Source organism: Pleurodeles waltl, chromosome 2_1, assembly GCF_031143425.1.
Source record: "Pleurodeles waltl isolate 20211129_DDA chromosome 2_1, aPleWal1.hap1.20221129, whole genome shotgun sequence".
NCBI lineage: Eukaryota > Metazoa > Chordata > Amphibia > Caudata > Salamandridae > Pleurodeles > Pleurodeles waltl.
This window is the reverse complement of record NC_090438.1, coordinates 85,042,713-85,065,367: the sequence shown is the minus strand read 5'-3', so window position 1 is coordinate 85,065,367 and position 22,655 is coordinate 85,042,713. Positions and strand designations below refer to the sequence as shown.

The 22,655-nt window shown below is 43.4% G+C and overlaps 1 protein-coding gene across 2 annotated transcripts in view; it reads right to left on the bottom strand.

Moving 5' to 3' along the window:
- The window catches only part of LOC138261417 (V-set and immunoglobulin domain-containing protein 4-like), an 85,481-nt gene that overhangs the window by 7,876 nt on the left and 54,950 nt on the right, over nucleotides 1–22,655 (bottom strand). For both annotated transcript variants that reach the window (XM_069210354.1, XM_069210363.1), the window contains 2 exons: nucleotides 14,656–14,778; nucleotides 491–512 (listed from right to left, as the gene is read on the bottom strand). In XM_069210354.1, coding sequence (XP_069066455.1) covers nucleotides 491–512; nucleotides 14,656–14,778 — 145 coding nt within the window. The remainder of the gene's footprint in view (nucleotides 1–490; nucleotides 513–14,655; nucleotides 14,779–22,655) is intronic.

Genomic DNA, 22,655 nt, shown 5'->3' with positions numbered 1-22,655 from the left:
ACAGTTCCTCAGCCTAACAGTCACTCTTTATGCCAGGAAAAGAGAGGGGGCGGTGGCCCATCCGCCTTTAAGGATGGACTGCTGCTGCTTCTTTGACTGACAGCAAAGGCGTCTGAGGCTCGACCAACACACAGTCAGTAACTGCCTCACATGGTAATGAAATATCAGACACAGATGGTCCCCCTCTGTCTGATATTGTGTCTGATATTGTGAATACCCAGGTCCCTGGGTTATGGGTCATTCCCCCGTATTCTAGAGAGATCACATGGTAATGGGGCAGGGAATATCCATTTTGAAAAAAGGCCAGGTGTGGTATTCATATTTCTCTGGTGGTTTTACTCAACAGTAATTCATACCAGCAAATAATGAGTGTAAAAGTGTATTTTTTATCAAATGCCTCATGGATACTGTTGATAACCCACAACATGATTTATACTCGAGAAGCAAATAGCCTTCATAGCCATAAGTAAAATTATTGCACATCACTTACGTTGGAATTCCATAGATGCCATCTGCAAAGAAGTAAAGAGTAAACTTGTTAAGAAGTAAACAGTAAACTAAAGTGAACAATAAACAGACTGAACTTTACAGCATTTAGAGAATCTTTGAATTAAGACCAGGTGAAGCTCAAAAGACTACTGTGGTGTTGCTTTGTGCCTGTGCACTGTCAGTGTTTGCCATGCTTTTACTTTCACACTCACTGTGGTCATTTCCACACTCCATGCCCTATTCAAACATGGTACCATTGTGTTTGTATGAATCCAATTAAGAAGTACAGAAACTGCAACAGTCACATTTTATGATAAGGCAAACACCCTTAGCATGATTCACAAAGATCCTGTTGTTACTTACTTTGTTAATATTTCTGGTTAACTACTGGGATTCAGGAGTAAGCCAAGAGTACAAGAATAAATCACACCTATGTATAGAAATATATGTGTGATGTGGGCCTCCTGTTTTTCAGTACAGAACCCTTAGGGGCAAATTTAAGAGCCCCTTGCGCCACCTTAGCGCCACCATAGCATCATTTTTTTTATGCTAAGGCGGTGCTAATGTGGTATTTTCCACACACCATATTTACAAAGTGGCGCAATTCATGTACTGCCCCACTTTGTAAACTCTTGCGTCACATTATGCCGGTTTTGGTTTTGGCACTAGTCCTGCAGAGAACATCAATAGCATAAAAAAATTACGCTACTGCCCCCTACCCTGCATTATGGTGCAGCATATTTTAAATACGGCGCACACATGGTGGCGGTACGGGGGGCGCTAAGGGGTGCAAGGAAAGTGGCGATGCACTAGCTGCAGTGCCACTTTTCTTAAATCTGCCCCTTAATCTTTACTCATGTATTTCTGCCATTGTGGTGTAGACTAGTGGCTAAAATGCACATATTGGAAACTAGAAAGCTGGATTCTAAATAATTGTGTGACTGTACAACTTTTCTTAGCTTTTGAACATCATTTATCATTTTAAGCATTTGTAAAAATAAGTAATAACTAGATGTACAATCTACTTTCTACTACTGTCCCCATGATATCCTGTTTCTCAGACCCTGCTATTCTGTGCATGACTCCCTACAGTTCTGTGCATGACTCACTACTATTCCGTTTATGGCACCCGACTGTTCTTCATATCACACCCTTCTGTACTTTGTTTAACACCTTACTGTTTTGTGTATGATACCTGTTAGACTTTTCATCCTTGGCGTGGTCTCCCTTAACGTTTTGCCTCTGTTTCCCAGGTTGTTGATGTGTGTTGGACTCTGATTTAGCTGTTTTTGTTACTCTGGGCACTTTACCACTGCTAACCAGTGCTGAAGTGCAAGTGCTCCTTTAAAAAAATGTGTATGTAATTGGCTTATCCATGATTGGCATATTTGATTTATTAGTAAGTCCCTAGTACAGTACACTAGAGGTGCCCAGGGCCTTAAATCAAATGCTACTAGTGGGCCTGCAGCACTGGCTGTGCCACCCACATAAGTAGTTCTGTAATCATGTCTCAGACCTGCCACTGCGGTGTCTGTGTGTGCAGTTTTTAACTGTAAATTCGACTTGGCAAGTGTACCCATTTGTCAGGCCTAAACCTTCCCTTTTCTTACATGTCAGACACCCCTGAGGTAGGCCCTAGGTGGCCTCAAGGGCAGGGTGCAGTGTATGGTAAGTTAGGACATATAGGCCCTCATTCTGACCTTGGCGGGCGGCGGAGGCCGCCCGCCAAAGTCCCGCCGTCAGGTTACCGTTCCGCGGTCGAAAGACCGCGGCGGTAATTCTGACTTTCCCGCTGGGCTGGCGGGCGGTCGCCTTCAGACCGCCAGCCAGCCCAGCGGGAAAGAGGCTTCCACGATGAAGCCGGCTCGGAATCGAGCCGGCGGAGTGGAAGCTGTGCGACGGGTGCAGTTGCACCCGTCGCGTATTTCACTGTCTGCGCAGCAGACAGTGAAATACATGTAGGGGCCCTCTTACGGGGGCCCCTGCAATGCCCATGCCAGTGGCATGGGCACTGCAGGGGCCCCCAGGGGCCCCGCGACCCCCCCTACCGCCATCCGGATCTCGGCGGTCCGACCGCCGGGATCTGGATGGCGGTAGGGGGGGTCGGAATCCCCGCGGCGGTGCAGCAAGCTGCGCCGCCGCGGAGGATTCAATGGGGCCGCGGTACACTGGCGGGACCCCGCCAGTGGTGCCGGTCCGACCGCGGCTTTACCGCCGCGGTCGGAATCCCCATTGGAGCACCGCCGGCCTGTCGGCGGTGCTCCCGCGGTCCTCCGCCCTGGCGGTCAAAGACCGCCAGGGTCAGAATGACCACCATAGTAATGTGTTTTATATGTCCTGACAATGAAATATTGCTAAATTTGTTTTTCACTGTTGCAAGGCCTGTCCCTCTCAAAGGTTAACATGGGGCTATCTTTAAATCTGATAAAAGTGTAGATTCCCTTTGGGAGCGGATGGACATGTGGAGTTTGTGGTCTCTGAGCTCACAATTTAAAAATACATGTTTTAGTAAAGTTGATTTTAAGATTGTGTGTTTGAAAATGCCACTTTTAGAAAGTGAGCATTTTGTTGCTTACACCATTTCTATGGCTCTGCCTGTTTGTGGATTCCCTGTCTGGATCAGTTTGATAGTTGGGCTGGTTGCACCTCACACTAAACAGTGACACAAAGGGAGCTGGGGTGTAGTCTGCATTTCTTGATGAGCCATTTGTGCTAGGAGGGAGGGGAGGAGTGGTCACTCACACCTGAAAGTGCCTGTCCTCACACAATGCAGTCTCCAACACCCTGGTGAGTGTCTGGGGCCTGGCCTGGGCAAGGCAGGATTTCACATTCAAGAGAGACTTTGCTTTGAAGTAGGCCTACTTCAAAGGAGAAATTGGGTATAAGAAGGGCACCCAAAACCACAGACTTTAGAACACTTCTCGAAACCAAGAGGAACCTCTGCCTGGAGAAGAGCTGAGGAAGAAGATCTGCCCTGTCTGTGCTTTGTGGAGCTATCCTGCAGTTGCTGCTTCTGCCAGAGTAAGAAGGCAAAGACTGGACTTTATGTGCCTTCCACCTTGTGAAGATCTCCAAGGGCTTGATTTAGAGCTTGCCTTCTGTTGTTTGAAGTCTCAGGGACAGCAAAGGCTTCTCTCTGCCAGCACCTGGAGAGACTCCTGCTCTGCCCTGGGGTACCCATCCAGTTCCTGGGACCCTGAAAGGAGAAGCTGGCAGCCTAAGAGGAAGAAATCCAGGCAGAAGATCGATGCAACTCAGATCTGCGGCTGTAAAATCGACGTGCTGCCAGCTTTGCATCTGAAAATCGACTCTCGCCTGTAACGCGACTGAAGAATTGATGCACGGAGCTGGAGAAACGACACGCAGCATCGCTGATGGAGGCTGGTGAGATCGCAACCCGCGCTGTGTGGTTTTCGGATCAGTGGCAAAGTGCTGACCGGATCGATGCATCACTCTCCTGCGGAGAGAAGAAACGAGGTGCCCCGACCCGACGAAAGGAGAAATGAGGCAAGTTCTCACTTGTGAGTGAAATCGACGCATCGCAAGCCCTTTTTGAGGCACACTCGCCCGTGCGGGGTTATTTTGACACACCTAAGGTACATTTTCATGCTAAAAGTGTTAGTGTGTGTTTAAAACTACATGAAGACTCTTTTGCTTTTTAATTGATAACTTGACTTGTGTATTGTGGATTTTTGTCCTTTTGGTCTTGTTTTGTTTAGATACATTTTTCCTATTTTTCTAAACCTGCGTTGTGTCATTTTGTAGTGTTTTCATTAAGTTACTATGTGTGTTGGTACAAATACTTTACACCTAGCACTCTGAAGGTAAGTCTACTGCTCGTGCCAAGCTACCAAGGGGGTAAGCAGGGGTTAGCTGAGGGTGATTCTCTTTTACCTTGACTAGAGTCAGGGTCCTTGCTTCGACGGGGGTAACCTGACTGCCAACCAAAGACCCCATTTCTAACAATACCGTACTGTTCTGCATCTCACACCCTACTGTTCTGTCTGAAACCCCTGTTCTCTGTAACACACCCTACTGTTCTGCATATCACACCCTACTGTTCGGCATATCATAGCCTACTGTTCTGTGTTTGACACCCTACCGTTCAGTGTATGACACCCTATTGTTCTATGCATGACACTATACTGTTTAGCATATCACACCCCACTGTTCTAGATATGATACCCTCCTGTTCTGTATATGACACTCTACAGTTCTATGCATGACACCCTACCTTTTCTTTGGACTACAGTTCCGTGTATGAGACCCTACTGTTCTATGAATGACGGCCTACTGTTCTGTGTATGACACTTTACTGCTCTCTGTATGACACACTACTGTTCTTTGTATGACACCCTACATTTCTGTGTATGACACCCAACAGTTTTATGCATGACACCCTGCTGTTCTGTGCATGACACCCTACTGTTCAGTGTATAACATCCAACAGTCCTATGTATGACACACTGCTGTTCTGTGTATGACACCCTACAGTTCTATGTTTGACACCTTACTGCTCTGTGGACCCTACAGTTCTGTGTAAAATAACTCATATTTGGGATGGTTGTGCTGCCATAGAACAGGCTGAGAAAGTGGACCTCAACTACTTGAGGCTAAGTCTGCAATAAGTCAAATTATTGAAATAACTTTATTTTCTGTAGAGAGTGTTCTGTGTAACAGAACAAAAAATGCTAGCTACCTGTTTTTTAAATTGCTGTGAACTTAGGAATACACTAACGCACCCTGATAAACTATTCACGCAACCAGTGGCTGCTGTTCTTCCATAGCTGAGCATTGCTTGAGTCTCAAATGATCTGCCCTGGCCATTCCTGCTCATAGTGCTTGCGACAGCAGGTGACCATGATGACCATTAGATGCATACTTATAGAGTATTATTCTCAGACGTAGTGCTTACCTTCATCCCTGTCCTTCATCTATAATCCTCTAACACCAACTGCAGAACATTGGAACAAACAATCCTTAGAAGACTTCTTCCTGAATCTCAGCATGTGGCAGTGCACCTAGATACTTAATAATTACTCCCTTATCTGGTCTGATAGAGCTATCTTTAGAGAATGACTGAAGCGTCATCTGACCAGGCCACAAGTATGTGTCTTAATTTGGAAGAGGGGGCATACATTTTTTATTAGGTAGGCAAAGTGTTGTGTGGGTCCTCACTATGTATTCCATATCATTTGCAGAGCTTCCTGTTCTCCTTTTGCAAAGTGTTGGTTGGACTGAAGCTACATGTCTTTATCACATGGTGTTGGACCTGGCCCTCTCTGTAGGGTCATCACAAACCTTTTGCCCTAACCTTCTTGTTTTCTGAACCCATTTTTGTTGGCTTTTAGGTCTCTGTGCACTTTACCACTTCTAAGCAGTGCTAAAGGTTTGTGAGCTCACATTTAAACATGGTGAAATTAGCTTACACCCAAATGGTACATTTCATTTATTTTAAAGGCCCTAGAAAATCTGTACTACAGGTACCCATGATCTGTAAATTAAATGCTACTAGTTGGCCTGTGCACTTATTGTGCCACTGAATTAAGTATCAAAACATGTTTCAGGTCTGTCATTGCAGCCTATAGTACAGTTTTAAAACTGCCAATTCGACAGTGCAAATTAAACCTTTTGCCAGGCCCAAACCTTTGTTTCTAATACATATAGCTCAACCCTAGGGTAGGCCCTAAGTAGCCCATAGGGCACGGTGCAGTGTATGTAAACTGAAGGACATGTACTTTTAAGTTTTACATGTCCTGATCTTAAATTAGTTTTTCACTACTGCAAGGCCTACTTCTCGCATTGTATAACATTGGGTTTCCTTATTACATTTATTAAGTGATAACGTTTGCTTGGGAGTAGATAGGAATATTACGTTTGGTCTCAGGAATTTTTATTTAAACCCCTCTTGAATGGTAAATTCAGATTTTAAGTCACAATTCTGAAAACTTGACTTTTAGAAAGTTGCCATTTTCTTGTCCTAACCATCGGGTACCTGCAGCCTGCTCCTGTGTCACATGACTAGGTATAAATGGCATTTGACCTTTGTGTATTCCTCCCAAACAGTCACATAATAGAGACTGGAGGGTGGCCGGATGGGCCACCTAGATAGAATGGGAGGTGGAGCTGTCAGCTACCACACTTGCACATCAGAGGGCTGCCACAGCACACTCACAAAGGCTTCCCACAAGGTCAATGTGTCCCCAGACAACCTGGGACCAGGACAGGGAGGCAGAAAATTCCAAACACTTCTGTTGGGAGGAAAACTCCAAAAGCTTCTCCCATCTCAAAGGGGCGAAGAAGGTATAAAAATAGGATCCTCAGACCAACTATTCAGATCACTTCTGGACCTGCGTAAGGACTCTCAGAGGCCTGCCCTGCTGTTTGTGGCCTGCTATGTACTTCAGATGACTGCCCAGCTGCACCAAGAGGACTGCCCGGCCCTGCTGTCTGAAGCCTGTCTTGGGCCCCTGGGACTGCACTGCCCTGCTGCTTGAGACCTGCTTTTCTGTTTCCTCCCTGGAGTACCAGAGTAACTCCAAGGGCTAGTTAGCGGGCCTCCTTATCAGAGTCTGAGGGACAGAAAAGGCTCCAACCATCTTGAACCTGCCCCTGGATCCAGCCTGAATGAGTCCTGATCCTTCAAGTATTGTCCATCCAGTCCTGGAGTCTTGGAAGTAGGGTTAAAGGTGCTGCACCAGCCTAACTGAACATTGCACCAAATCCATTGCAAAGCAACGTGAAGCACCTCCGTTTGTTACCTGTAGTTCATGAGTTAGAATACTAATATAGTGTATTGACCTATAAACTGTCATCAAAGAGTTGCATTATGTTTTTTACTTCAGCATTTCATTATTCTAATGTTTCTAAAAAGGTTTGTTTGGGTAGAAATACTTTTTAACTAACAAAGCCAATCCCAGTGTTAGATCTGACAGCCTTAGGGGTCTTCCCCCAACTAATTGTCTGTTTCGCTCTATTTTGTGATCTCATTTTTGCTGGTTTTAGGATTCTGCTCACTTTACCACTGCTGTACAGTACTAAAGTGCTTGTGTTCTCTCCCCTAAACATGGTAAAATTGTCCCCAACCCAATTGACATATTTTATTTACCTATAAGCCCCTAGCCAATTACACGATATGTACCCAGGTTCTCTAAATTAAATACTGCTAGTGGGCCTGCAGCACTTATTGTGTCACCCACATAAGTAGCCCCTTAACCATGTCTCAGGCCTGGCATTGCACGGCCTGTGTGTGTAGTTTCACTGACACTTTGACTTGACATTTAAAAGTACTTTCCAAGCCTTAAACTCCCCTTTTATTACATATAAGTCACCCCTGAGGTGGGTCCTAGGTAGCCCATAGGGCAGGGCGCTATGTAAGTAAAAGGCAGGACATGTACTTGTACGTTTTACATGTCCTGGTAGTGAAAACTCACAAAGTCATTTTTCACTACTGTGCAGCCTGCTCCTCTCATAAGCCAGCATTGGAAACTTGACATTTAAGTGGTAATTTCTGATCTGGTAGGAGGGGCATTGTCATGTTTGGTATGGTTGGATGGTAGTGAAATATCCTGCTTACTGGTCAAATAGAATTTAACATTACTTTTTTAGAAATGCCACTTTTAGAAAGTAGGCATTTCCCTGCACTTACTGGACTCTGTACCTTACAACATGTCACCAATACACATTCCGTCTGTACTGATTGATAGCTCCCCTTGTGCATTCCACCTAGACATCCATAAACACGGGACACTGCGTTCAGCTATGTACTGATGTTTTTTTCTGGGCAGGAAGGGTAGAGGAGTTCTCACTTACATTTCAAAGGGTAGAGGCTGGACCCCACACAAACGACTGATAACCTCCCACAGATCTCCTTGCAGACAGATCTGGGTTGAAAGGGGAACTGGTGCACTTCAAAACAACTCTTTGATGCCTCCTCCACTTTAAAGGCACATTTGGGTATATATTCTGGGTCTGTGACCCCCCCTAAAGTCAGACACTTCTGGACCTACAACTGAACTGTTTCAGAAGGACGGCAGTGCTGCCCAAAGGACTCAATCGGACTGCTTTTCTGGAAGAATTCCTCTTCTGTTTGTTGCCCTGCTGCTCCCTGACTTTGCTGGAAGGACTTTGCCTTCCCACCACAAGTGATCTTCAAGGGCTTGTCAGCTTGCCTCCTGTTAAGTAGTCTCAGGGCCATCAAAGACTTCACCTAAAAGAGACCACAAGATAGACAATGCATTGTCTGTCTTGTGGTTGAAAGATTGATGCAGCACCTGCAGAATCGACGCGGTGCCTGTTTCATTGTGGTTCCATCATCACAAAGTGTCTGGATTTTCCACACACCATTCCTGGGTGTCGATTTGTCATGAACCCTTCATTGGAGTAAGCAACCGAGGCTGCGTCTGGAAACCACGCATCGCCTTTCCTGTAAGGAAAGAATTGACGGATCGCCTCCTCTGAGCAGTAAGGAGTCGATGCATTGCTTTGCTTTCCAATGTGTCACCTCCCCTGTGGCCCGCGGCGTCTATGTTTCTGACGCAGTCCAAGAACTTTGTTCTAAAGAAATGACATCTATTGACTCCTATGGATTAAGACCTACTTAAACATCTAAAAAGTGATATCTTGTCCTGTGTATATTGGATCTTTGTCACTTTAGTCTTGTTTTATTCAGATAAGTATTATCTATTTTTCTAAACTGGTGTGGAGTACTTTTGTGGTGTTTTCACTGTGTTACTGTATCAGTTATTGCATAACTACTTTACACATTGCCTTCTAAGTTAAGCATGTCTGCTCTGTGCCAAGCTACCGGAGGGGGAGATAAAATAGGCTGTGTTGTGATTTACCCTGACTAGGATTGAGGTCCATACTTGACAGGGCGCACACCTCTGCCAAATAGAGGCCCAATTACTAACACCCAGCCACTGAGGTACATTTTAAATTGTGAGTCTGTGCTTCTCCAGACAAAATACTCTTAAAATACACTGCTTACCAATAAGGATGACATGTGACTCCTACACCTTGTAATCCTCATTGTCTTATGTAAAATTTACTATAGACTGATTTACACATGTATGATTAAATAGTACTGTATCAATCAATCAGGATTTGTAGAGAGCAGCTTATCTCCCTGGAGGATATCCAAGCACTGAGAACAGAGCTGTTAAGGGGTTTAGTTGAACAGCCAGGTTTTGAGTCCTTTCCTGAATTCCAGAACAGAGGATGAGGTTCATAGATGAAGGAGGAGGTGAGTGCGATGTAAAGTAATATGACATCCTACACTGGTAGGGGTAGTGCTATAAAGCAAATAAAACTCATGTGTGAGAGAGGGGTAATGGAGAGATAAGGGGCATTGTTGGAGGGTGGTAGCAAGGAAATTTATGGAGAAAGAGGTCAGTAGGGGTGCCAAAAAAGACCGTCACACCAGGCTCCCCTAGCGCTAAAGCCTGCCCTCTTCAGCACAATATCATGCAGGAACTGGTTAGTCATACCTTGTTCAGTGTTGCCTCATGAGTGACAAGTCACTCAAAATGTAAGAGGGAAAGATATGTCGAATTGCATTCACTTACAAAAGGATAATGCTTGTGAAAAACCATGTCATTTCAGTAACCCAGGAATGTTTGGTACATAATAGCATAGCTTTGCCCTCCTCTAGTCATAATCAGGAGGGTCTGAGTGCACTGTGCGCATGCTTCTGCAGGTCCCATTGGATGGCAGAGTTGAATATGGCCTTGGAGTGGGTGTTCTGAGTTTTCTCTTACAGCTGTTGGAATGCCTAGCAGGACAATGTGCCTGAATGGATGTACCTAAAAGAAGCCTGGTAAATAGTCTGAAGCACGTCAGCCCAGTGAGAATTGTGCCATCCATATTGCAGATGGGTCTCACAGTCCTTTGTAATCGCTTCTGTAATATCATAAAGTCTAGAAGGAACAGAAAATGGGTGCAAACAAACATTGCAACTCCAGGCCTTTTGCAGTCCCCTAGTGTGCAAAACAGTGTCTTGAATTCAATCAGTTGGGCAACCAGCCTATTGCATAGTTTGACAACAGTTCTGACTGACATGTTCTTGAGGACCTGCAATGTTCTTATCATCGCCAGGGCAACTCTAGATAGCAAGCATTTGCATAGCCCAGCCTGGAGAGAATCCTGTCACCCACACCAGCGCTCAAGTAGCTAAATACTATGGCAACCAGAGGATGATACTGCATTTATCTTGTCCCCCATGCTCACATCCGATTGAGAGTGGGGAACCTATCTCCACCAGCCAAAGGGAGGGTTCCACAACACTCCTGTTTGTAAATTATGACCTCTGTCTGGATGGCATTGAGCTGGAGCATATTGCTGGTCATCCATGCCCGGGTGACTCCTAGGCAGGAATAGAGGATTTTCTCACGCTTAGATGGAAGCCTGATGCAGATCAGTTGAGTACCATCAGTGTATGACATTGTGTCCACCCTGCAAGATCTAATTATGTCTGATAAGAGATGCATGCAGACATTTAACAAAACAGGGTTCAGGGAAGACCCTGGGAAGATCTGGACATGATGTGCCAAGATCTGGATGAAAAAGGAGGAAGAAGCAGAGACTTATTTCCCTCTGCAAAGAAAAGAACAAACCAGGAAAGGGTCAGATCCATAGGTCGACTACAACCAAATGGTGGATTAATTCAGTATGATCCACTGTGTAGATGGCATCAAAAAGATCGAGCAAGATTGGGACCACAGGATGTCCTGTACTAGGCCCATTCCGGGATTATCTAAAACTGAGATCAGTGAGACCTCATTAGTGCTTAATTTGAGGTGGTGTTTTCCGGTGCTTGGCACCAGCACTTAATTATCAGCACCGGCTCTAGGGACAGTCCACCACATGGTGGCAGAGCCTGTCACAACAACAGTGTTTAATCAGCCAATGTACATTAAAAATTAATAACACCTGTTGCTCACACCATTGTTATTGCTTTGGCTGGCCTAGAATAGTTTGAATTGTCACACTTGTGGCAGTGCAATTGTTAGTACTTGTGCTGGTTCTGTCATTGGCAGTGCTGGCAGGGGCAATGGGTGGTGCAAGCTGCAATGGCTTCCCGCAAAGGTCCCACTTACCTTTTTTTACGAATTAAGCACTGGGCCTTAGTATTCATCTCAGGATGAAAGAGCACCTGTGCACTGACCAGCAAGTTTAGTTCCACTAGATGATCAGTAAGCCAGTAAAACAAGCACTTTTTTCTATTCTTAGGGGCGTATTTATACTCTGTTTGCGCTGAATTAGCTGCATTTTTGTTTACGCTAATTCAGCGCAAACTTAACTCCATATTTATATTTTGGTGCTAGACATGTCTAGCACCAAATATTGGAGTTAAAGTCATTTTTTGCCTTCGGAAAACTACCTTGCATCAATGAGATGCAAGGTAGGCGTTCCCAGGCAAAAAATTAATTATTTATCCTCCCGTGCAAAAATGGTGCACGGAAGGGAGGCGGGCCTAAATAATGGCGCTAAGCTTGGTTAGCGCCATTATTTCACGCCTGGGTCAGGGCAGGCGTTAGGGGACCTGCTGACTAATTTCCATGGTGGAACACCATGGAATAAGCCCACAGGTGCCCTTCCCAGGCCCCAGGGGCACCCCCACTCACACCAAGGGGACAGCGGAGGAAGGGGACCCCATCCCAACTAAGTACAGGTAAGTAGAGGTAAGTATTTACCTTTTTTTTTAAAGAGCTGGGGGGGGGGCTAACTTGGGCCCTCCTATATGGCACTGAGCCCATTGGCCATGCCCAGGGGACTTAAGTCCCCTGGGCATCACCATTGGGCTGGGGGGGCATGACTCCTGTCTTTACTTAGACAGGAGTCATGTCCATCAGGGTTGTGCATCTAACAATGTTGCTAGTCAGGTTAGAGTCATTATTTTGACTCTAACCTGACTAGCGCCATTCTGTCACGCACAACCTCCAGTTTTCCCTACACCTCCCCCACCCGATTAGCGTCATTAATTTTGCTTCTCACCGGGCCTTAGCACTGACTTGCGCAATTCCTTAAATATGGCTCCCGGCTGGCGCTTTGGAATGACGCTAGTCAGAGCTATACTTTTTGATGCAAATCTGCACTAATGCAGATTTGCGTCAAAAAGTATAAATCAGGGCCTTAGTACGTGCAGGAAGCAAAGAAGCTGGCTTATGATTAGTCTCTATGTCAACATCCAGGTGTAGTAACCACTGCGGAATTACTTTGATGTAGGTTCATTATTTAGCAGCCCCAGACTCATCGTACAGGCTGAGGATCCTTCACCACCAGCTTCCTCCACTCCAAGAATTCCACTCCATAGAATGCCCCATACCAGAGGTTCTAAGGTTACATCACAGCACAAGACTGTGCTAACTAATTGATTAACAAATGTGTATTATAATACACACGTTACAAACCCATGCAGGGGTTCTTTAATGTCATAATAACCCCTTCCTTCCTCCTTTGAGGCACAGTTACAGCAAAAAAGGACACATTTAGGAGAGGTGCCACAGCAGGAGTCATTGCTGATGACAAGACTGCTAAGCCCAACACTGGGCACAGATCTGCTGGTATCCCTGATTTCAGGTTCTTTAGCAAAGCCTAGAACTCCTGATCCTGGATTGTAGGAAACGCACTTTCTCAGACATCTTTAGCCAACAGAATAACTTCACCATTTGATTCATTGTAACAAGGTTTGATTCTACTACTAAGGAACAACAGTTGAATCTTACAGGAAAATAAGAGGAGAAGGCTCTTGAGAAGGTTGGGCCCAAACTGTAATAAAACTAGGGTGGCGGGTTCTCTGAAGGACACAAGCACACCCCAGAGTAAATAGATCTGAAGGCCAATGAAAACCCTAGAATTGTACCCCAGGATACCATGCTCTCTCAGTGTGGAGAAGTACAGATGGGTGCATCTGCTGTGCGGCACACAATGCCTATATTTAAATAGATGAAGAGAGGAGCAGACGGAGAGAAGTGGGTGTCAGTTGTATACATACATAACATTAAACACTAATGAAGAACAAAGGTTTAAGATGGTAAATGAGAATGAGAGGTATGAAGTAGTCAACAACATGCTGTCATGATCAAGGGACTCTCTAGTCAAGTACAATTGCATGTGTTTGTATCAGTGTGAGTGCTGTAGAAAGCAGTTGCATTGTGATTCATTCTGCGCAAGTAGCTGCTTAGGATGTCATGTGGTTTCCAAGCTGTATTGTTGGTTTGAGTTGGAGGAACACTCAGACTTGGAATGGGTATTTTTTTTAACGAAAATACATTGTCTTGGCCAGGTTACTTTACATTTTAGGAGCCTGAAGTCAATGCTGTATGCTTTTCTTGGGGTATTGTTGAAGATATCAAGCAGCATCAGAGGTATAGTCTGCAAAGGTAATCTACAGAATCTCTAAGGAAATAAAGAACAGCAAAACACATTGGCCGATTTCATGAAGCTCAAAATGTTAAAGGTTATCATACTTTAACTGTGTTTGACTAGGGAAAATAATGCTGATAGATATTAGGACTTCAAGTACCACAATCCCTGTGGGTCTTCCATAAAGGCACTCATGCGAGAGATTGTTTCTCGTGGCCTGGGGTGTTTAAGACTCCCCATTACAATAAGTGAACTGTTTGTTAATCCGAACACTGAGACAACACACGTCTGTGAGGTGTTTTAAATTGTTAAAACATGAAGCCACATCAGTGACCTTACCCGAAAGTGTAAATTAAAAATAACCCGGGGAACTATGAATTAGTAGAAACTATAGTTAAGTGATACTTGAAAGTTAAAATGCTACTATACTTGATCTCTCTTTGCCAATTGGAGCATGAATTGGACCCCAAATTCTAGAATGGAGTTGGACTATCCATATCATCCACACCTGACAGAAACTGTTGGATATATCAGATATTTGAGATGGGGCCTCCTACCCCCTCAGATGTTATTATGTACAAGGACATTATGTCCTTATTATAAATAATTTGTGCTGTGACAAGTCCACCCATCAAAACCCCCAAAAGAATAACTTTATGTTTGTTTGTAATGTTCCAGGCTACCTTGAAAACCAAATCCAAAGGATTTAAATCATGCCTGACTTTCCCAATCATTAAAAAAATATAGCAGTGTCCCTAATGTCTTCTGACAAAGTCCAGTTTCATTAGCCAATCCACTCACCAGTTCTCTTTCGCCTTTTACACCGTGTTACAAGAAGACCAACCAGGATGACAAGCACACCCATGCTGAGAACAATGACCATGATGATCAAGAGCAGACTTGAGCCAGAGGACACGCCAGGACCTACATCAAGAGAAGACAAGGTTACCAAAGAACATGATAAGTAAAAATGAATTAGACACTGCTATGCACACTGGTTTGCTGGTGGAGATCAGTGAGTGTCTGATTGAGTGAATGACCAAGTGAGTGAATTCCAGAATGAGTAATTAAGTGGATGAGTGACGGTTCTCTGGTGGACTACAAGAGAGCTCTTTAGATCTTGCACCTATTATGACACATGAACTACCTAACTGTAGATCATAGAATCTGTATGTGAGAGACCCATGTGTTATCCCTCACAAAAAGAATAACAAATGCAAATGAAAGACAGATAATTTTCAGGATCAAATCTGATTAATAGTCTGTGAAGATTTGCCATGAACAGGAAAGTAAAAAAAGGTTAAAATAAAGTATATTTTGTGTACACAATGCATACAACAGTGTTCTTCCTTGTAATATGAATTGTACATACGCTTTCTCTGTTTCTCTCTACTTCTCATGATTTATTCAAATGCATCTGTACTAAAACTAATGCTTCAATTAAAATAGATACTTTATTTTAGAATGGAAAAAACAGAGAACACAGTCAAACAGCAGGTCAACTCCAGGATAAAAATAATTAAACTCTAAAGCAGGAGATCTTAAATGCACTTTCTGGGAGGAGGGCACTTCAGGCACTGATCTAGCTTATTCTCAGGCAGCTGTGATAAATTGCCCATATGCTATTGTTCTCTCACTGCCAAAGAATCTTAGACACATTTAACATGTATCCCTCTATTACTTACATTTAACAAGTTCTAGAACTCACAGAATGTTACAGACCACACAACTCACACAGTGCCATCAAGTGTTACACTGTACTGCATATTAGTGACATTTATATGGGGAACAATAGCCAGGTCAGTATGAAATGTGTGCAACTTCATATCTGCACTGCACCAGGGTTACTAAAAACAGGACCCTCAGAGCTCTCTTTCAGCACTCACTACTGAATAATAATAACTCAAATAGAAACACCTGGATTACAATGTTTTAAGTGTCAACCTTAAAAGAGTGGGTTGGATTGTTGAATTTACAAATATTTCCAGGTCCAGTTTTTGTGGCTGTATTGTACACATGCACTTGGGTATAAACAATTTCAAACACAGTGTTTGCTAGGAAATGACATAGTTTCCATTTGCAAAAATTATAATTGTATGGGACCCGAATCACAAATGTAAAGTGTTGGAAATGGCCCTTCTGCAGGGTTATCCCCAGACTTTTTGCCTTCCTCCTACTCTTTTTCTGACCTCATTTTTACTGGTTTTTAGACTCTGCGCACTTTACCACTGCTAACCAGTGCTAAAGTGCATATGCTTTCTCCCTTTAAACCTGGTAACATTGGATCATACCCAATTGGACTATTTAATTTACCTATAAGTCCCTAGTAAGGTGCACTGTATGTGCCCAGGGCATGTAGATTAAATGCTACTAGTGGGCCTGCAGCACTGGTTGTGCCACCCACTAAAGTAGCCCCTTTTCCTTGTCTCAGGCCTGCCATTGCAAGGCCTGTGTGTGCAGTTTCACTGTCACTTCGATTTGGCATTTAAAGGTACTTGCCAAGCCTAAAACGCCCCTTTTTCTACATATAAGTCACCCCTAATGTGTGCCCTAGGTAACCCCTAGAGCAGGGTGCTGTGTGGGTAAAAGGCAGGACATGTACCTGTGCAGTTTACATGTCTTGGTAGTGTAAAACTCCTAAATTCGTTTTTACACTACTGTGAGGCCTGCTCCCTTCATAGGCTAGCATTGACGCTTGGTCTAACTTTATCTTTGTAAATTGGGCCCTATGTGTTTTTGATTGGAGAAGAAGAGCCTGCTAGCAGGCAACGATAATTTGGATCATGATGTCTTTCTGGTGGATGAAGGACAGACTACGAACATGAAGAACTGCAACACAATCAGAACGATTATGGTAACAACATAAACAACCTCACACTAAATTAGATGAACAAGTAAGGAAAGCTATCTCGGCATCACTCAATCTGCAGGTTTTGAGTATGGCCACCACCAGGCTGAAACTACCACTCAAATACTCAAGGTGCACAATTGATATACACATGCTCCCTTTAATCCTTCTCCTTTTTACCTCCTTCTACAAAATACACAGGTGGTCCCACTGGCCCTTCTCCCTTTAACCTCCAGCTACAACTGCTGAGTTAGTGTGGCATACTTGAGGCAAAAGAGAAAACTCTGACCTGGGTTAGGCTACCTTTTTGATTATCTAATTCTGATCACTTTGTACAGTAAATGGCAGTGGGTGTCTCTGCTGGCTTGTGGGGTAGGTGCAGAAAAGCACAGCTACTGACAGGGGAAATGGTACAGAGGTCTCCTCATCGGAGGCATTACCACCTGGCACTTCTGTGGTCCAAATGTCAAGGTTATCCGGATGGGCTGAAAAATATTCAACATGTCTTTTGTTTCCCTCTCATCTGAGCAACGAAGAAGACCTTTAAATAATTATTCTCTTTATGGACATTTCTGCAAGTGTTTTTCCCTTTCTTAGGTAAATGTACTGTGATGAGGGCCTCGGAGTACTCTCCTATTAGCAATGACCTAGTATGGCCACGGTTACACTGTAATATTGTTTTTGTCCAAGTGACTTTACTTTAGCTTTATCTCTGGTGGATGTTGGAGCTTTGTTATCTGCAGCTCCTTGCCTTTCAGGAGTGTCTGTGGTCCGTGTCCTTCCTTTCTTGCCGGCTGTTTCAGTGGTCCTTGTAATTGTCTTTGGAACTTTAGTACTTTGATGTGTGCGTCTGTCACCATCACCTGATGAAATAATGTAAACGTCTACTACTGAAACAGTGATGAAGAATTTGTTTGAGATGCTAGTCAAGTGATACAAAGATCCTACTTATTATGTAGTGGATCGGTTTTCCTCTCAAGATCTGACCACTCTTCAACCCATAGCATACATGGTCTTTGGCCCACTACAGATCACAACTAAACAACCCAGTAGCATGCAGAAAAAGCTATCAAGTTTATGAATTCAAGAAGATTAAAGCATCTGTTAATGCCAATTCAAAATATTCGTTTTTGTTGTATTGGTTTTTCATTTTTCTGTATTTTATGTTCTGCTAGTGCAGAGTAAAGTTGTGGGTCCTTCAAGTAGGGAATTTCATTATACCTTAGTATCGCAATCATATTATCGAGTACAAAAAATATCGAGAGGCAAGTATGTATAGATTTTCTATACCTAACTCCACATATGTACCTTGATGATATATAATCAAGCTATGTAGAGATGGAGTTAAGAATAGTAAATCTGTACTTCCATTTATGTTCTTACCTTTCAATATAAGGCAACAAGTGGATAACTGTAGCATGAAAGCATTTGTTACTAATTTATAAGTAGTTTCTAAACCTGGTCTGATGTGTATTCATTATCTTTGATATCTGCATACCACACAACAATACGTCTGTGCTAACATACTTCCCTGACGTTTGCCATTGTTCATAACTCACACAGTTGATTCTTTGCAGAATAAACAGTGCAGTAGATTTCACTATGGATGACTCCTTGTAAAGCACACAAGTACTAGACTATTCTTTCCAAGATACTTCTCTGGGTCCCAGATGTCTTTATTGACTTCAAGGAGAAATAGATAACAGGATTACAACAACAAGTTCTGGCTGCAGCAACTATGTATCACAATTGCCTAGTAAGGATGCTATGGACCACAATGAACTTATACTCTGCTTCAAGATGATGCCAACTTCCGCAAGTCTTGTGAAATTTCTTCCTACTCCTGGAAATGTAGTCCTTCTTGTCTTTATTTAGAACTTTCAGGGAACACACCCTTCAAAGATGCAAGGGCCCTGTCCAAGAAATGCCCAGTCCTTGCACACCCTTCCTTTGTCCTCCACTCTTAAAGACAAACAGACTCATGAGTGATGAGTCTGAAAGTAGCGTGTTGTGTGGAACTAGCGCTCGATGGAAAGTAAATCCAATGCTGCATCCTGACAGAGGGATTGCCAATTTGTATCCAAAGTGGTAACTTTTGTAAAAGGAATCCTTTCAGTAAGTTCTCCATTTAGGCAAAATATTACACAAGCAACGTTATCAGTGTGCACTGCCCTCGGGATTCCCAGAATAGTTGAAACCAGTACTTGAAATTGCAGTTTATGTTGTTAAATGCTGCCTGCAGGACGGGGAAGTCCAGAAATAAAAAGCTGCTCTCACAGTGCAATACTTAGAAATAACATACATAATTCCCTATTTGAATGCCATCTTCCCCTCCCCTACTTGTGAGGATTTAACGGCCAGATGTAGCAATATTCCGAATTGCGACCCGCAAATTGCGAGTCAGAGTGACTCGCAATTTGCGAGTCGCAATTTGGAATGTTGGATGGTGTCCCTGACACCATCTGCGACTCGCAAGGGGGTCGCAAAGGCCCACCTCATGAATATTCATGAGGTGGGTTGCAATTTGCGACCCCCTTGCGAGTGGTGGCATTCACAGGGATGGTGGCCTGCTGCGGACGGCAGACCACCATGTCTGTGACTGCTTTTTAATAAAGCAGGTTTTTTTTGTAATGCAGCCCGTTTTCCTTAAAGGAAAACAAGATGAATTATAAAAACGAAAAATGAAACGTTTTTGTTTCATTTTTTCAGAGCAGGCAGTAGTCCATACGACCACTGCCTGCTCTGAAAATGTTTTTGCAGTGCCATTCACAATAGGGAAGGGGTCCCAGGGAGACCCCTTCCCTTTTGCGAATGTGTTACCACCCATTTCAAAAGGGTGCAAACTGCGATTGGTTTGCGACCTCGTTCGCGGTCACAAAGCAATCCTGCATTGCACTGCAACTCGCAATTAGGAAGGGGACATCCCTTCCTAATTACGGCTCGCAAACCTGTTTTGCGATTCGGGAACCAGGTTACCGAATCGCAAAACGGGTTTTGTGCATTGCAAGTGCATTTTGCACGTCGCAAACAGCGAAATTCGCTGTTTGCGACGTGCAAACTGCTTCCTACATCTGGCCCTAATTTTCCCCTGCCCAGATGTGAAGGCATTTTAGCAGCATTTGTTCAAACAGTTTCTGTGTGCTCTTTAATAGAGATGTAAGTGATCATTCTTGTGATGTTCTAGCTCTCTTTGTTGCAGGGGATAAGTTTAGCTTCTCCTGCTCCTATTTACCCACCTTTAGAATAGAATTAAACTTTCTAGTAAGCATAAGGGCCCAAATATCCACATCCTATTTACAAGGTTTTTTGTTCAATGCTGCCAGTTGGAGGGTGGTCCTGCTCCTGGAGTCCCTTACACTTCCTGAAATCACCATATCTCTTAGGTGACCCAGTCTACCTATATGTAGTGCATTAAAGGTGAGGCAGTTGATTGTAAATTCAACAACAATTGTACAACGGAAACCTAAGTAAGTTCGTCAGAATTGGGCTAATGTAGTCAAAGTTCCTATTTTCTGAAACCAAAGGAGTGGTAGAATGGAGGGTCATTTTGATAGATGTCCGTACTTTTGCAGGAACACCCATCAAAATGACATTGCCAATATAAATCTTGGGGTTTATTTGCACATCACCAGTGTCTTCAGTTGCTCTTTGGTAAGAGGGTACTTTATTCCTTCACGTTTGTGTAGGTTTGCTGATTGTGTCAGTTTGTTGATATGGGGTATTATCAGCAATGAAGCAAGTATGAAGTATCCCAGTTATTTCACTGCTGCAGAAAGTGTTGGTGAGAAGCCTTTCCCTGTTAGCTCTGAGAATAGATTTAGTTCAATTTTGTATTGTATTTGTGAAAGATTACCATGGATTCAGTATACAGAGAGTTTAATTTGAGACAGTTGAATCTCATCCAGTTATGTAATTCCTTCAGTCCATTTTGCAAGGTGATGATGTATTTTATTCATGATAGTTTTAGGTAACGTTGTGTATCATCTGCCTATTGGTGTAACTGAGTGCCTGTCTTTAGGTCCTGCAAGGTCTAAGTACTGAATAGATCCCTGTGGAAGAGTGCACATTACCTGTACTGTCCACAGTTCATTTCCTGGTTTAATTAGCTAGGAGAGACCGTACAGGAATGAGCTAAACCATACGAGTACTATAGAACGTTGTGGTCAACTGTGTAGTCTGTTCCTCAGGGTTTTCAGTTTGTGTTTTATTGAGCTGAGATGATTGTGTTCCTTTGATATTTGCACTTTGTAGTCTGTTTCTGGTACTCTTAATAGCACCAGCAGGCATGCCTTACCTTCATTCAGGATTTACTGAATATTATTGAGACGTTTTAGCCTTCCCATGTCTCTGTTTCAATTCTGCAATTTCAGGTCTGAATCATGATTGAAACGGAGACAGCAGTGTATTTTTTTTTTTTCCTCATCTCACCAACCCGTGCCAGTAGCGAGAGGATCCATGACTGTTTGCCCCAGGTATCTAGCCCCCTAATATCAACGGGCCATTCCACCTGACATTCTTTTCCATGGATCCCCTTATAACCTTGGCAAATCCTTCCCATCTCCGCCCAGTATCCTAGATGGACAGTAGGACTAGATGTACCGAAGGGGGGATCAAATATAATCATCGGACTTCGTGACCAAACTAAACACCAGTCAAGTAAGAATTTGACAAATATTTTCCCATCACACCCAAAAAACATCTCTTTTACTAATAGGCCCGGCTCTGTCCAATTTATATAATCGATCTATCGAGTTCAACCACTCCTGCACTGTAGGGGGTTGTGAACGTATCCAATTATGGCAGATTTGCCACCGGGCAATAAGCATCAAAACAAACAAAAGTCGTTGCTGTGATTGGTCTCTCAGCTCACAGACTCCAAATACCACTAAAGCAGAATTCAATGTTATTTCTTCACCAAATATCCTATTTAAGACATTCTGCACAGCTTCCCAAAAATTAGTTAAGCCAGAACAATCCCAGAACATATGAATATCATCCGCATTAGTACCTTCACACCGTGGACATTTTTTCTGGGTTTTGCTTATACGGGATAGCCTTACTGGAGTCCAATACACTCTGTGCGAAGTAAACAAATGATTCCTCCTCATTGCCACTGATTTAACCGTGGTCCGAAGAATTGAGCATGATTTTTGCCACATCGATATTATATCCATATTTGGGAAAACCTCTCCCGATTTCTGGAGCAGGAGAGGGGGATCAACTGCCTCCAGCAAGGCTTGATACCAGAACACAATTTCCTTAGGTAGAGATCTCTGAATTAATTTCTCTTCCCAACAAGATCTACCAATTTAACCTTCTTGTAACGATTTAATCCAGCTAGCCAACTGATAGTACTTAAATTTAGAGACAGACCCCCCGCTCTCTTCAAAAATGTAGCCCATGGTATCAGGTTCGCACCCTCTATAATCTGACCCCACCGTAGTACCCCACTCACTTTCAGTGGATTTGATAGTTTATCATGAAGACATACCGGGGTACCAGGTGAATTCCAAATTGGAGCTAAACCAGAATAGTAAGCTATCCGCAGTAGATTGCAAAGCTGTAGCCAGATCTTACAGGCATGCCGTAGAATCTTAAGTCTGACTTTTTTGAAAAACCTTGGGTGCCCAAATTTTACAAAAAAAACTCAGCCCCTTCCTCCACATATGCAGTCAAGGCTTCCCACATTGGGGTATATTCTGACTTTTTGTTTAAAAGAATTCTGCTATTCCTAAATTGAAAGGCCAAATAATACTTATAAAAGTCAGGTGTTGCTAACCCCCCACATTCCTTCTTCTTACACAACTTTTTCCAAGATATCCTAATTCCCTTTTGTGCCCAGACAAACGAAGAGAAGTCTCCCTGCAATTTTGTGAACCACTTGCCCTTAAATTCCAACGGGATGGTATTAAATAAAAAGGTGAATTTTGGCAAAATTATCATTTTCAAAATG